Source organism: Rhyacophila brunnea, unplaced genomic scaffold (assembly GCF_057557595.1).
Source record: "Rhyacophila brunnea isolate RB1 unplaced genomic scaffold, BYU_Rbru_1.0 scaffold_11, whole genome shotgun sequence".
NCBI lineage: Eukaryota > Metazoa > Arthropoda > Insecta > Trichoptera > Rhyacophilidae > Rhyacophila > Rhyacophila brunnea.
The window spans coordinates 31662132-31674745 of record NW_028232763.1 but is presented as its reverse complement, the minus strand read 5'-3'; the positions used below and the strand labels follow the sequence as shown (position 1 = coordinate 31674745).

At 33.2% G+C, this 12614-nt stretch overlaps 1 protein-coding gene across 4 annotated transcripts in view; it reads left to right on the top strand.

The window, feature by feature from the left end:
* The window catches only part of LOC147078587 (aminoacylase-1-like), a 32038-nt gene extending 24131 nt beyond the window's left edge, over nucleotides 1-7907 (top strand). For all 4 annotated transcript variants that reach the window (XM_085960266.1, XM_085960263.1, XM_085960264.1 and 1 more), the window contains exons 4-9: nucleotides 1166-1312; nucleotides 2680-2750; nucleotides 3851-3967; nucleotides 4730-4825; nucleotides 5793-5926; nucleotides 6382-7907. In XM_085960266.1, the coding sequence (XP_085816392.1) occupies nucleotides 1166-1312; nucleotides 2680-2750; nucleotides 3851-3967; nucleotides 4730-4825; nucleotides 5793-5926; nucleotides 6382-6586 (770 nt within the window). In that variant the 3' untranslated portion in view covers nucleotides 6587-7907. The remainder of the gene's footprint in view (nucleotides 1-1165; nucleotides 1313-2679; nucleotides 2751-3850; nucleotides 3968-4729; nucleotides 4826-5792; nucleotides 5927-6381) is intronic.
* The last annotated feature ends 4707 nt before the right edge of the window (nucleotides 7908-12614 follow it).

Here is a 12614-nt window from a genome sequence, read left to right as displayed (position 1 = left end):
TCAGTTGATCCTGTAAAATTTGTGTAAAACCGTTTATAACTGCAGTCAAGTAATTACAATGAACATAAAAAGGTGGCCATTGTCTGTATCAGAAAATCGGAATGCCAAATGAATGATGTTAATATTTCTAGAGATTACCAACTTAACCATACTTCATGCATTTGCTAAATAATTTCAAATGTCTTAACATATAACATATAATAAACGTATAAGGCTCTTTCTATTTATAGTCCAAATTCTTTGGTACCTACGTACCAAATATATTATATAAGTTGTACAAGTTTAATCAAAATTCGTCTAATAGTTTTTGAGTAATAACCGAACAAACCGTACCTTGAGTGTAAAACCATAGTAAGTACAATTTTTTTTGACTTTGAGATTTGAATATAAAACAACTTGTAATTTTATTAAGTTATACGTGTGCAAAAATATGTAAATTAATAAACCTATTTAGCATAATGTACTGTTACGCCCTCGAATGGTCCCCATTTGGGGATGTCTCTGTGGATCTAGAGAAGCATGAACCATTATTAAGCCGACAAATAGTAAGGGTTGATTGCGAAAATTAATAAATAATGTTAAATATCTAACCGGCAATATTGTCTGAATGCCGTTAAAAAAAACGCGAATGGTAACGCCGCATTTGTACCGCTTCGTGCGGCCGTTTGTTTTGGCGCGGAGAAGCATTTTTGACAGCAACACAGAAAGAGTGTTAACCTCGCTATCTGCCAAAATTAAATTGAAAAGAAATTATAACAATGTAATAATCAAATAGTAATTAACGTAATAAACCTCGCCGTTTCTGACTACATTTCCGGTGTTTTAATTTGTTCACCTCCGAAGTCCTAATGACTAACGAAACACCATCATACTGAGCGAGGAGATGAATGCCTCTTCTCGTTCACGACTTGGACGGAGATGTCAGTACCTATAAACCAATTATTCCCATTTTATTTTAGAAACTCAATTTTTCTCAACTGAATTAAATCTAGAACTCCTAATACCTCTAGTCATTTGCACTTACTATAGTTTTACACTTACGGTGCGAAATGGACAGACAGACAGGCACTCCAATTATATTATATAGATTATTTTTGGGCATCCTTGGATAAACTTTCCACCTAATTGATAATAATAATATGATAAACAAAACATTGGTTTACAGATGAGGAGACTGGTGGGGTGGATGGAATGGAAAAGTTCATTTTGACAAAGGAATTCCAATCACTGAACATTGGTTTTTCTCTCGATGAAGGGATTGCCAGCCCCAACGGTGACTATCTTCTCTACTACGCCGAGAGAGCTATTTGGCGTGAGTAATCCTTAATTATTTTACACAAGCTCTGATATTTACCCATTACAAATTAATTGAGGTGCTCCTTGCGGAAAAAAGACTAACTTTAAATCGTCTGATTTGTGTGACAATGTATCAGGGGCATTGTACTATTTGTCACCACAATTTAGAAAATAATGTGGTATGACATTTAAGTGTCGAGCCACACCGGGCGACTCTGGTCTCGAGACCAGTCGCGCAACTGGTCTCTTCGTGCGATTTACTAGGGCGACTTGCCGGCGACCAGAGAGGCAGCCAATAATAATAATAATAATGAATGTACACGCAAGTATGCAAAAATACGTTCTATCCGCGGCGTGGCTGCCGGCGACTGGTCGCCCAGTGTGGCAGCGCTCAAAACATAGTTATATGTTTTCATACATCGCTACCGATCGCCCGACCAGAGAGACCAGAGAGACCGGAGACCAGACCGAGCGCACGAACGATATTTTACTGGTCGCCCGACTTTATTGCTTGCGCGACTACTGGGCGACCAGGTGTGGCATGCTCCATATAACTGCATGCATCGGTCTGGTCTCGGCGACTGGTCTGCCGACCAGAGTCGCCCGGTGTGGCTCGGCACTAAGTTTATTATAAAAATGTAGAAAAGTGTTAAAATAGTAAATCTAATACAATTATCATAAAGTTAAATAGAAATTAAGTATCACTAGTATTTACAGAAATAAATAAGAAAACAAAGGAAAATATATAAATTACTAAAATGTAACATAATATTACGTGAATGTTGTCCATGTGAAATATTATGGAAATAAAAAGTTGACATACATGCATATAATACGCACATATGATTCGATTTGAATGCAACCTATATAGACAATGGTTGGATATAGGTATGTGCCTCCTTTAACTTTACCTCACGACTCCTCCGCTGCTATCTGATTACTACCTGGTTGCGATGAATTATTGAATGTGCATTATTTTCGAAAAGTTTCTAAGCGTACTAATCTCGTAACTTTAGTATCAACAATTAATAAAATTGGATAATATACTACAAAAATTTGCATTTTATTAAATTAATTTAATAATACAACGCATTTTCACCATGAATTAATTGACAGTTAACACAATAAAATAAACCAACAATGTAGTCTATAAGCCAGCCATACAAGTTTGATCAATATTGATATATTATGAAACATTAAAAAAAAACTTAATTTTTTAGAAATTCCATGAAAATAGTTAAAAGGGCAAATATTTTAAAATCGCAGACACTTCAATGTTATTATTGCACGAAACCATAATATACACTTATTTGCGTACCACAAATTGATATTAATTTTTGTAAGAAATTAATTCAGAATAATTGATATTGACATTATTTACAGATCTCATAATCAAATGTCCAGGGACACCGGGACACGGATCTCTACTTCTCGAGAATACTGCTGGCGAGAAGGTAATTTTATTTAATAATTTACTATGTATGCTAAATTGGATACTCTCACAACTGCACTAAGAAATTGCAGATCAAGCAACATAACATAACAATCATTACAAGATAAAAAGAACTTTTTATATACCACGTTTTTAAATTTTCTGTTGAATCATATAAACTTGACAATTCTATGTATTAATAATTTAGGGCAAATAAGGCAATTGTCAATAAATCATTTTTTTTCTATTTTGCAACAAACAAACAATAATATAGAATACTGAAATGTCATTTTGATTTCCATAGTAACGCACGTATATATTAATAATTTAGTTGCTAGGACCATCCAATAATACAGCAACCAATAATAGTGGATTGGATTACAGATTTCTTCCGAAATAACTTTTCATACAAAACAGAATTAACAGTAAATGAATTCAATTCTACTTAAAGATGGCTAAAAGTATTAAAAGAATGCATTGGCATTGTGTTCTGATATATTCTAAAAGTTTCAAATGTCTAACTAATCGGGAAGTTAGTTAAAAATTGGTTGCAAGATTTGTACTGGATAAACAACCACCGGACAAACAAGAAGACAAGCTAAGAAAAACGTGGTAACTGATAATTTTCAAATGTAATAATAACATAGAACGTGTAAAGCTTTTCTAAGCTACCCTACTGTCATGCGCTCATTTGTCAAGCTAAGTCAACGAGGGCTAAGCCTTGAAAACATTCATAAAACCAGCATCGACATTTTTTAAATTCTAGAATAGTAAGAAAAAAGTTTAAGTTATGTACGCGGCTCGATGCGGAATTCCGGAGCGTGCTTGCTGTCCAACCAACGAGTGTGTAAGGGGCAATGTCACAGAGCGAGGGGAATGATGTATCGACACGCAGACAATATTTTTAATTATAAGTCATATGATTCTTATTAGTCATTGAATAAATTACACGCAAGTCAAAATGAAACAATTCACCCATCTAAACACCTGAAGTAAAATGAAGAAACTATATATGATGAAGGATGATGCCAGGACATGAAAAATGCTGGAGTCGTGTGACAGCATACAAATTGAGTGCGAAGTATGTTGTATTTATGATGACTGAGCGATTTCTTTTTCCAGGTCAGAATCCTGATTGACAAGTTCATGGATTACCGTGAGAAAGAAAAGAAGAGGTTACAAGCAAATCCTTCCATGACCATTGGTGATGTCACCACTGTCAATCTTACTCAATTATATGTAAGTTTTCATCAATAACAATAAATATTTAAAGTTTTCCCATTTTACTGTTATTTCTTGAGATTGTTATATAATTGTGTTGGTTATATTTATTTTCTATTCTTATTATTGATGTCCACGATTATATTTTACAACAAGACGAGTTTCGTCCTTAATTGAGAATGTCCCAAGGACAAAACCGGTCTTGTTATAAATATAAGTGTGGAAATAGGTATAATAAATAAAAAATATTATAAGTATTTGTTATTTATATAAATATTGTTTATATTTCTTTATTTTATGTCTGTACAGTTTAACATATAAAGAGGTAAGGAAACTTTTTATAGCCTTAATTGCAGCATTATTTTTTTTTTAGTCTTTTTCAAAACAGAGACAAAAGACTAGAGTGGTTGGATATTTCATGAAATATTGTTATTAATAAATGCATTATGCACAACAACTTGGTATTATAAGAACACAATTAATAACAATGGCGTGTATTTGAGGAAACTTTCCATGGATAAATGATGATTATAACTCTAAAACCTCTTCCAGTATCTCTACATTCATAAAACTTGGCAGGCTCCGATGGGCAGGCCATGTAGCGAGAATGGACGTGCCCAACCATCGAGGGAATCCTAAATACCAGACAGGTCGGTGGAAAGTCGGTTGGGGGAGATGGAGAAAGTTCTTGGAGGAGGCTAGGACCCACCCTGGGTTGTTGGACCACTTAATGATTATTTAAATCACTATCAGTAAAGTATGTATTGTAAACTGTTTCAGGGCGGTGTTCAAACGAATGTAGTACCGGAATCACTGACTGTTGTGTTTGATGTTCGCCTTGCTATCGATGTTGACCATGATGCTTTGGAAGCAGAGGTAAACTATTATTTTTTATCTATTCCGTACTTCAACTGATACGGAGCCCATACAATCGACTCACTCACAAGCTTGCTGTTTGGTAGTATTTCTATATAGAAACACTACATCTGTAACATAGTCTGAGACATAAAAACAAAGAATATAAACGTAATCAAACTATTCAACACATCACAAAATTAAACATTTCTAAAAATTAATACTATCAACCGAGGGGAGGGTACTTGATGGAATTTGAATTAAAATTCTAATTGATTCAAATTACTACTATTCCATTTTGAATCGTTTTTTGCGACATGTTTTTATCTTCTTTAAATTTATTATATAAACGAGAATCAATGTGCATTTACAATTGGCGAGTGCACATAGTGCCTGAAGATGTCAAAAGACAAAACCGAGTCGCAAACAACGAGTGGAATAGTATAAAAGTTAAATCAATTGGAATTAAATTCCAAAATTCTTGAAGACTTTCTTCTATAGAAATGGAGCCTAAACATATTATGAAAGTGAAACAAAAAAGGACCGATCGTGGTCTACTAAGAAGAGATATAATAGTCGTTTGATGTTGTATAGAGAAATAGCACTTATCATAAAATGAAAAAAGCTAAATGCTATTTTGATAGGGAAACCATAGAAGTCTCCATTTGGCAGATGAAGGGTTTCTTCAAGACCTTTGGTACACATTATATACCTCTTTAATCTATTAATCTAAAACTACCTAAATCTGTCAAAAGCATTTAAAAAATGACTTACAGAAACCAATAAATTAACGAACTATGAACAATTACCATCATCTAATTTTACAATACAATAAATAATGGAAAAAAGAAATAAACACGTTAAAAACCCATCATTAAAGCTTGAAATACAAAAATGTTGTTTACCATAAATAGTATTTACTTGTTAATTGTTATTTTACTATTACTTTAAAGATCTCGTATTTATGACGATTGTTATTCTTTGACAGATGAACACCTGGTGCAGGGCGGCCGGCGAAGGAGTCTTCATTGAGTTTGAACAAAAGAATCCTAAAGTTGAAATCACCAAATTAGATGCCACCAATCCGTACTGGGTCGGGTTTAAAAAAGCTGCCGATGACCTGTGAGTTGTCATACTTACTCTAAAATAATTCACTTGTATTTTGCCTGTGTATTTTATAATCTAATTTAATCTTTGAATTTTCTTTTGTTGATACTACACAAGTAAAAGAAAGTTTAGATATTATTAAAAGAATTTCATGCTTGCTGAATGTACCTACTATAATACAAATAAAATGTATCTGTTTCTACTTTGGTAAGAATTCACAGGTATTTTGTGCATAATAATGAAACTACATAATTACATCCGTAGGCAAAATGCGGCCCTATATCATACTCAAAGTTACACTCCCTAAAATTTTATGTAAATTCTTATTAAATTTAAAATTTTTTAATTAATTAACCTAAAAAAAATTGTTTTGAGTCGGTCAATCACAACTCTCTTATAATACTGAAATTATTATTTGGCTTTTATCAATTTTCATCTTCCATTCTTTAATATGATTTTGTGATTTCCAGTAATCTGCGATTGGTGCACAGAATCTTCCCCGGAGGAACGGACAGTCGCTACGTCCGAGGAGTCGGCTTACCGGCTATCGGATTCTCCCCCATGATCAACACGCCTGTCTTGCTGCACGACCATAATGAATTCTTAAACGCCGAAGTCTTTTTGAAAGGCATCGATATCTATGAGAAACTCATTCCAGCAGTTGCCAATGCTTAAGTCTTCCCTTCACATCTCAATCATAAAATGAAATCGGTGCAATAAATTTTCTATTTTAATATTGTTATGTACTAATCTGTTATAATCAGGGCTATGCTAAGCCTAATGAGCGCCCTTGTGCAAATGTTAGTAAGCGCCCTCAAGTTTCAACAGTCCAGTCTTCTATGGAGACCATTCCGGGTGATCTCAGGGAGTGGCAGTCCCATGTAAAAGATGTTTATTAATAAATGGCGTAATATATAACAAAAATTAATAGTTTGTCTGTATATTTAACTTACCTGCTAGTATTGAAATTGAAACACTATATTTGATCCTTTGAGAGGTAATAAAACAACATGATTTACCTATATCGTCTATCAGGTGTCCAGGTGTCAACTAGCCATACCGTGTATTGAAAATTCACAACACATCTAGGACTTCATTATTGTTTTCTTTCACAAATTTAAACATTTCGCAGCGTATTTAGGTCTTTAACGCTATCGTGCATGATACCATTTTGCCGTTAAGGACAGCTAGCACACCCCTGATTAAAATTATCACAATGATTATGTAATTCAAATGCAGAAAATTCAGGTTTTGTAATATGGAAAATAAAAAGAATTCTGGTACGTATTATTAAAAAATAATTCTAAATCTTTCAAAAACTATTTACAAGGTAATGCAGGATTTAATTCATGATGTATATTATATTATTTATACATTATATAATTGCTAGTGTTCAGAAGGTATGTCAAAATTCTATTCTGATTGTCTGCAACTATTCATGATTATTTTTTTATATTGAAACTTGCCTTTCTATTGTTACACAGTACATAATCATTCTATGTTAAATAAATTTTATAACATAATATTAGTTTTAAAGAAAATTTCCAGATTCCATTATTTAAGACACTGCCAAATCTTGATAGGATTGCTTAGATGTAATATTATAAACAATGAATCCTGACAATAACAAATTATTACCAATTATTAAGTTTATATAAATGAGAAAAATCTGTTTAAAATAAAATACATACAGTTTGGGTATTACATATTTTTAATACCTTATAATCTGATGTTATAATACAATCTGCATGATATTATGGTGTAGAGAGGGGAAAATATTATATTATATTAAATGATGTTAATGTATGGTGATTGCGGTTATACATCTTGATGTAGATGTAGATATTGCCATTATTGATTAGGTACGGTACCTGAAATTGTGATACATACCAAATTAATACTTTAATAACGTTACACTATCAAAATTTTTATAATTACTATAACTGTGTTGCAAAATTCTTTTTTATTGAATAAAATAAAATGTATGTATTTAAAATGCAGTTTTATTTCTATTTTACTACTATACTGTGACGACTGGAAGAACGTTTGGTTTGGAGAATTAAAATGCTCGCAATACTCTGGCAATTTCAAACATGTTGAATCTTCTTGCTGACGGTTGCTTCTGTGGAGGCCGAAGAACACCGGGAAAAAGTGCCGCAACACTGAAAGCGTAGCGCCACAATCAGAATGGGTGCCGCCATCTTTATTACGATATTGCATCTCTAGCGTACCTGGCATGCCTGTTTTTCCAGCCTTTACTGGTTTCCAGTCCTGCATGACAAAGTAGATTCTATAAAGTAATATCTTGTTTAACTAATGAATGTGAGCACAATCTCCATCAACCTTGCCTTTCAGAAATCCAACCTTCAGAAATACACACACATACATAGTCAAAACTATAAAACCAAACTTCTGTGGTTTCCTTATCAAATTTTCTGAAGCAGGTCAAAGTTTGTCATAAACATGACTTCACTGCTCTTCAGAAGTTATGTAAAAATAAGTGGACCAGCAGGGCAGGGCTATTCTATCTAGTTAACTCGGTAACACTTTTTTTCCATTATTTTTCTTTATCCAAAATAACATAGATATCACTCAGGGAAATTCCGTATGCATGGTGGTTATCTGCAAGAATTGGTAACACAGTGATAAGCGTATATTTAAGTTGGCACACATGTCGTGTGAAGCGCATCTCAGTCAACTTCATGTGGACTCATCGCTAGTGTGGTAAATTAGTATTAACTTCGCCTAAACAAACATAATCGCCACATCTCAATTATAATACTTGTCATGGTCTATCTCAAGGGTAGTCAACCTGGTCCCTAGTGGGCGTTCCAGCTATCATGGTGGGCGGTAGGGGTTTTAAAAACATTTTTGTTATGTTTTCCTGGGTTCCTAACAAAAATTGAGCCAGATATCCAGTATTTAGTTTCACAGCATCAGCCTCGGGATCTCATTAATAATTTAATTAATTAAATGTACTTTCATCAGACTTCATGCTTCTATGCATGCAGAGTACCTAATAATAATAATAATAAATAAAAAGATAGATTTAATTACAGTAAGTTGTATTATAAAGATTTATTCTGCCAAATTTTCCGAAAGTCTGACATAAAGTATTTATTATTATATGTTTTAAATTGCTGTAACTCTGCATTATAATTTTTATAAAGTAAAGTTACTTCCCTACTTTATAAATCACCATTACTCTGGAACCGGTGGGCGGTTAGAAAATTTAATACTAACAGAGAATGATACAGGTGGGCGGTAGGTATAAAAAGGTTGACTACCCCTGGTCTATCTTGCTGTAAAGCACTTAACATTTTCAAGCCTGACAGTTCATATCCCTTGATAATTAACTGTCGGACTACGATACAGCATATTTATCATGATTTTTATTGATTTTGGAGTGAAGTGATAATATGATAAAATGCCTGTAGGGGTGTTTTTTTGTGTCATTGCTTTCATATATTTGGATTTCCATCTATGTATCTATCAATGTTCTCTTCAACACCTTTGGGCAACACTTACAATGTGACTACAAGGAGTAGCGTGGAGGCGGTAAGGGTCCATTCATGTCCAACAACGCATTTCAACTTGTCACTACTAAGCATGCACCTCCTCTGCACCTGATGCTGTGCTTCCCTTTGTAAGCAATCTTCCGGCGGTGGTTCTTTCCAGCAATATTCTACTCAGCTTGTTGGGCAAAAAGGAGAACACAAAGATTCTTAGCAGGAGAAAAGGCAGGCCATCATAATGACATCATAAATATTTCCAACAATTTCACAAATTGCTCAGGCTCAGCCTCCAAAAATAACCCAAATCCTTCTCAAAATATTTTTTTTTTATTAACTATGGTTGCTCCTAAGAAGATCATAAATGGGCCTCCACAAGGTGGAGGTTGTATAAACAATATTTTGTTTTTACGAGAAATGGATGTTAGCCAGTTGGTCATCGTATTAGTTCCACACTCTGGGTTCAAACACACATGTGCATTTGCCAGACCCAAAATTTGAAAATATAATCTACAACATTATAACCCAACACGTAATTGATCGTGGGCCGGTAAATGGGTGGTATATAAAAATTACATAATAATAAAAATACTTAGGTAGGTACCTACTAAAAATTTGGCGATCACAATAAATATTAAATAATAGTTGTACTATAACCTTGGTTTGCATACTATATTGAAAATATGTATACAGTACGCCAACAATACTATAATATTTATTTTGCATTTTCGTACCAACTAAATTTTTGTTAGAAAAACCTAGGTACCCAGCTACCTACTAAATTTTGTAAACATTGAACAGAAATATAACAAAAAATCGGTGTGTGTACTTATGTATGTGCGTTAGAAGTTATACTTCTTTGACGTAACAAACAAATTAATATTACAGTGGAATAGGTTGATGAAAACGTACGCCATTAATCTGTGTCTCTAATAGCACATGTTAATTGTAATTTAATTATTGTATTGGACCAAACTCATCTTTGCCATACAGCGGTTATACTTAATCGATTGAGAAGTACCCATGAAGAATTAATAAAAAAAACAAAACTTGTGATAACCTAGATTCTTCGACTAGCTCTTAATTATCTTGTTAAATTACACATGTAAGAAAACGGGCCGCTTATTGAAGCGCCGTTGGTATATTTCTATAAATTTTAACTTATATTACTAAATTATATAATTATTTATAGGTAGTTGTTTTCATTTTTAAAGTAAGAACTGCCACTATGACGTTTAATCGTTTGTTTACGTAAGTAATTGCAAATGGCCGACAATAATAAATTCGCTGCCTAGGCAACGGAACAATTCTAAACTATAATATTATACTGTATAATCGTCACGATTGCAGTATCATACTGTGGCGTAAAGGTAGTGCGTTCGACTGAAAAATAAATTATGTGTTACATGTCACACGCCAAAAATACACTCTGATCTGATCTGATTTTCCAAACGCGCCAAAAGAAGTATAACTTCAAAAAACAACTAAACTCGCGGAACATGAAGAATATTGGCAGTTCAAAATATTAAGGACTCTATGACCTAATTTCTAATGGAAAATATGTAGGTACCCTGTATTGGTTTTTGACAAAGAGATTGAAGACCGGACGGACCGGAAGACGGAGGAGTCCAATCTCTTTGGTTTTTTAAAATTCTTTTTATTGAGAACCAATATTATTTTGCCATCTATGATCATTGTATTTTGGATATTAGTCTATGGTATGCATAGACAATTGTGGCAACACATCAGTGTTGCCAACCGTACTATAATTATAGTATTTGTACTATAATTTTCGTCTGCGTACTATGTACGATATAAAACAGGTATAGTACGCCCAAAATACTATAATTTTGAGAAATCGGAAAAAGGTGCCAATAGAAGAAAAACAATGTCAAAAGAATCCGTGAGAAGCAAAAAAAAAAATATCCCATGCCTAAAAAAGGGTGATTTTAGCCACAGGTTTGCAGTTTCAAAAGCATAGTTCATAAAACGGCCGCTAGTTATAAACTACACAAAAAAACAGTCCTATAAAAGGTTGTTTGCAAACCTTTCTGCAAATATGGAGACTAATTTTATAATCCTCACTTCTATACTATTGTGAAGCGCAATGGCTATCTCGTAAAAAATGAAATAAATGGGTGAGATTAATCATAATTTAGGATAATTAATTATTTAATTAATCATAATTAATTTAGTTTAGGAACGATAATTTTGTTGTTAAACTTGTCTATTTGGTTGAAATTTTAAAAAAATTGAGTGAATAAATCAATCCAAGGACCACTAATGCATTCACTATTCACGACAAAGTGAAGGCATTCATAACAAATTGGAGCTTAGGAAATCAAAATGACAAAAAAAAAGTTCGCCATGTCTCCACTTTTAAATGATTTCTACGCCAGATATATTAAAGCAAACAAAAATCTATTTATTGAGTTCTTGGTTAGTTTGCTAATGCACTTTTCACATTATTTTATTAATAGCAAAAAATGTTTCAGGATGTGGAGTCCATGATAGAATCCATTTGTCAATGAACGAAGTGAATTTGGATTGACTACTATTGAAATTGATTGTGCTAATAAACAAGCACATTCGTCAAAAAATAATGTAATATAAGCAGTAAAACCTTGTTTATTTTTTTTTGTATTCGTAAGTAGGTACATTGTTGACTATTTAAAAAGGTGTCTATATTATTTAATGAAATACGGGGGGGGGGGGAGGCGCCTAGATCAGATTTTTTAAAAGGGAGGCGTAGTAACATAAAGTTTGGAAGCCACTGACTTAACATTTGAATTTTGTCTAAAAAAAACATGACGTTAATTACTTTTAAGGTTCATTTTAGTGTCTATGATAAAATCTATGCCATTCCGACATTTATACATACATATTGTATGACAGCTATGACATCGTATTTACACTCTATGACACCCTGTGACACAGGACGCCAACATAAGAAACGGGTTTTTTGACATATATATGACCGATCGTCATAGAGTGTATTTGAAGCATAACCCTTCCTGGATATTTTGTCTAAAAAAAACAAGACGTTAATTACCTACCCCACGTTTAATTTTTTGAAAATGCAGAAAATTATTGGTCATTCAACGCGTACTATATTTTTTGCCGAAATACTATAATTTTGAAGTCACTGTACTATAATTCCACTTTCAAAATATGGCAACACTGCAACACAT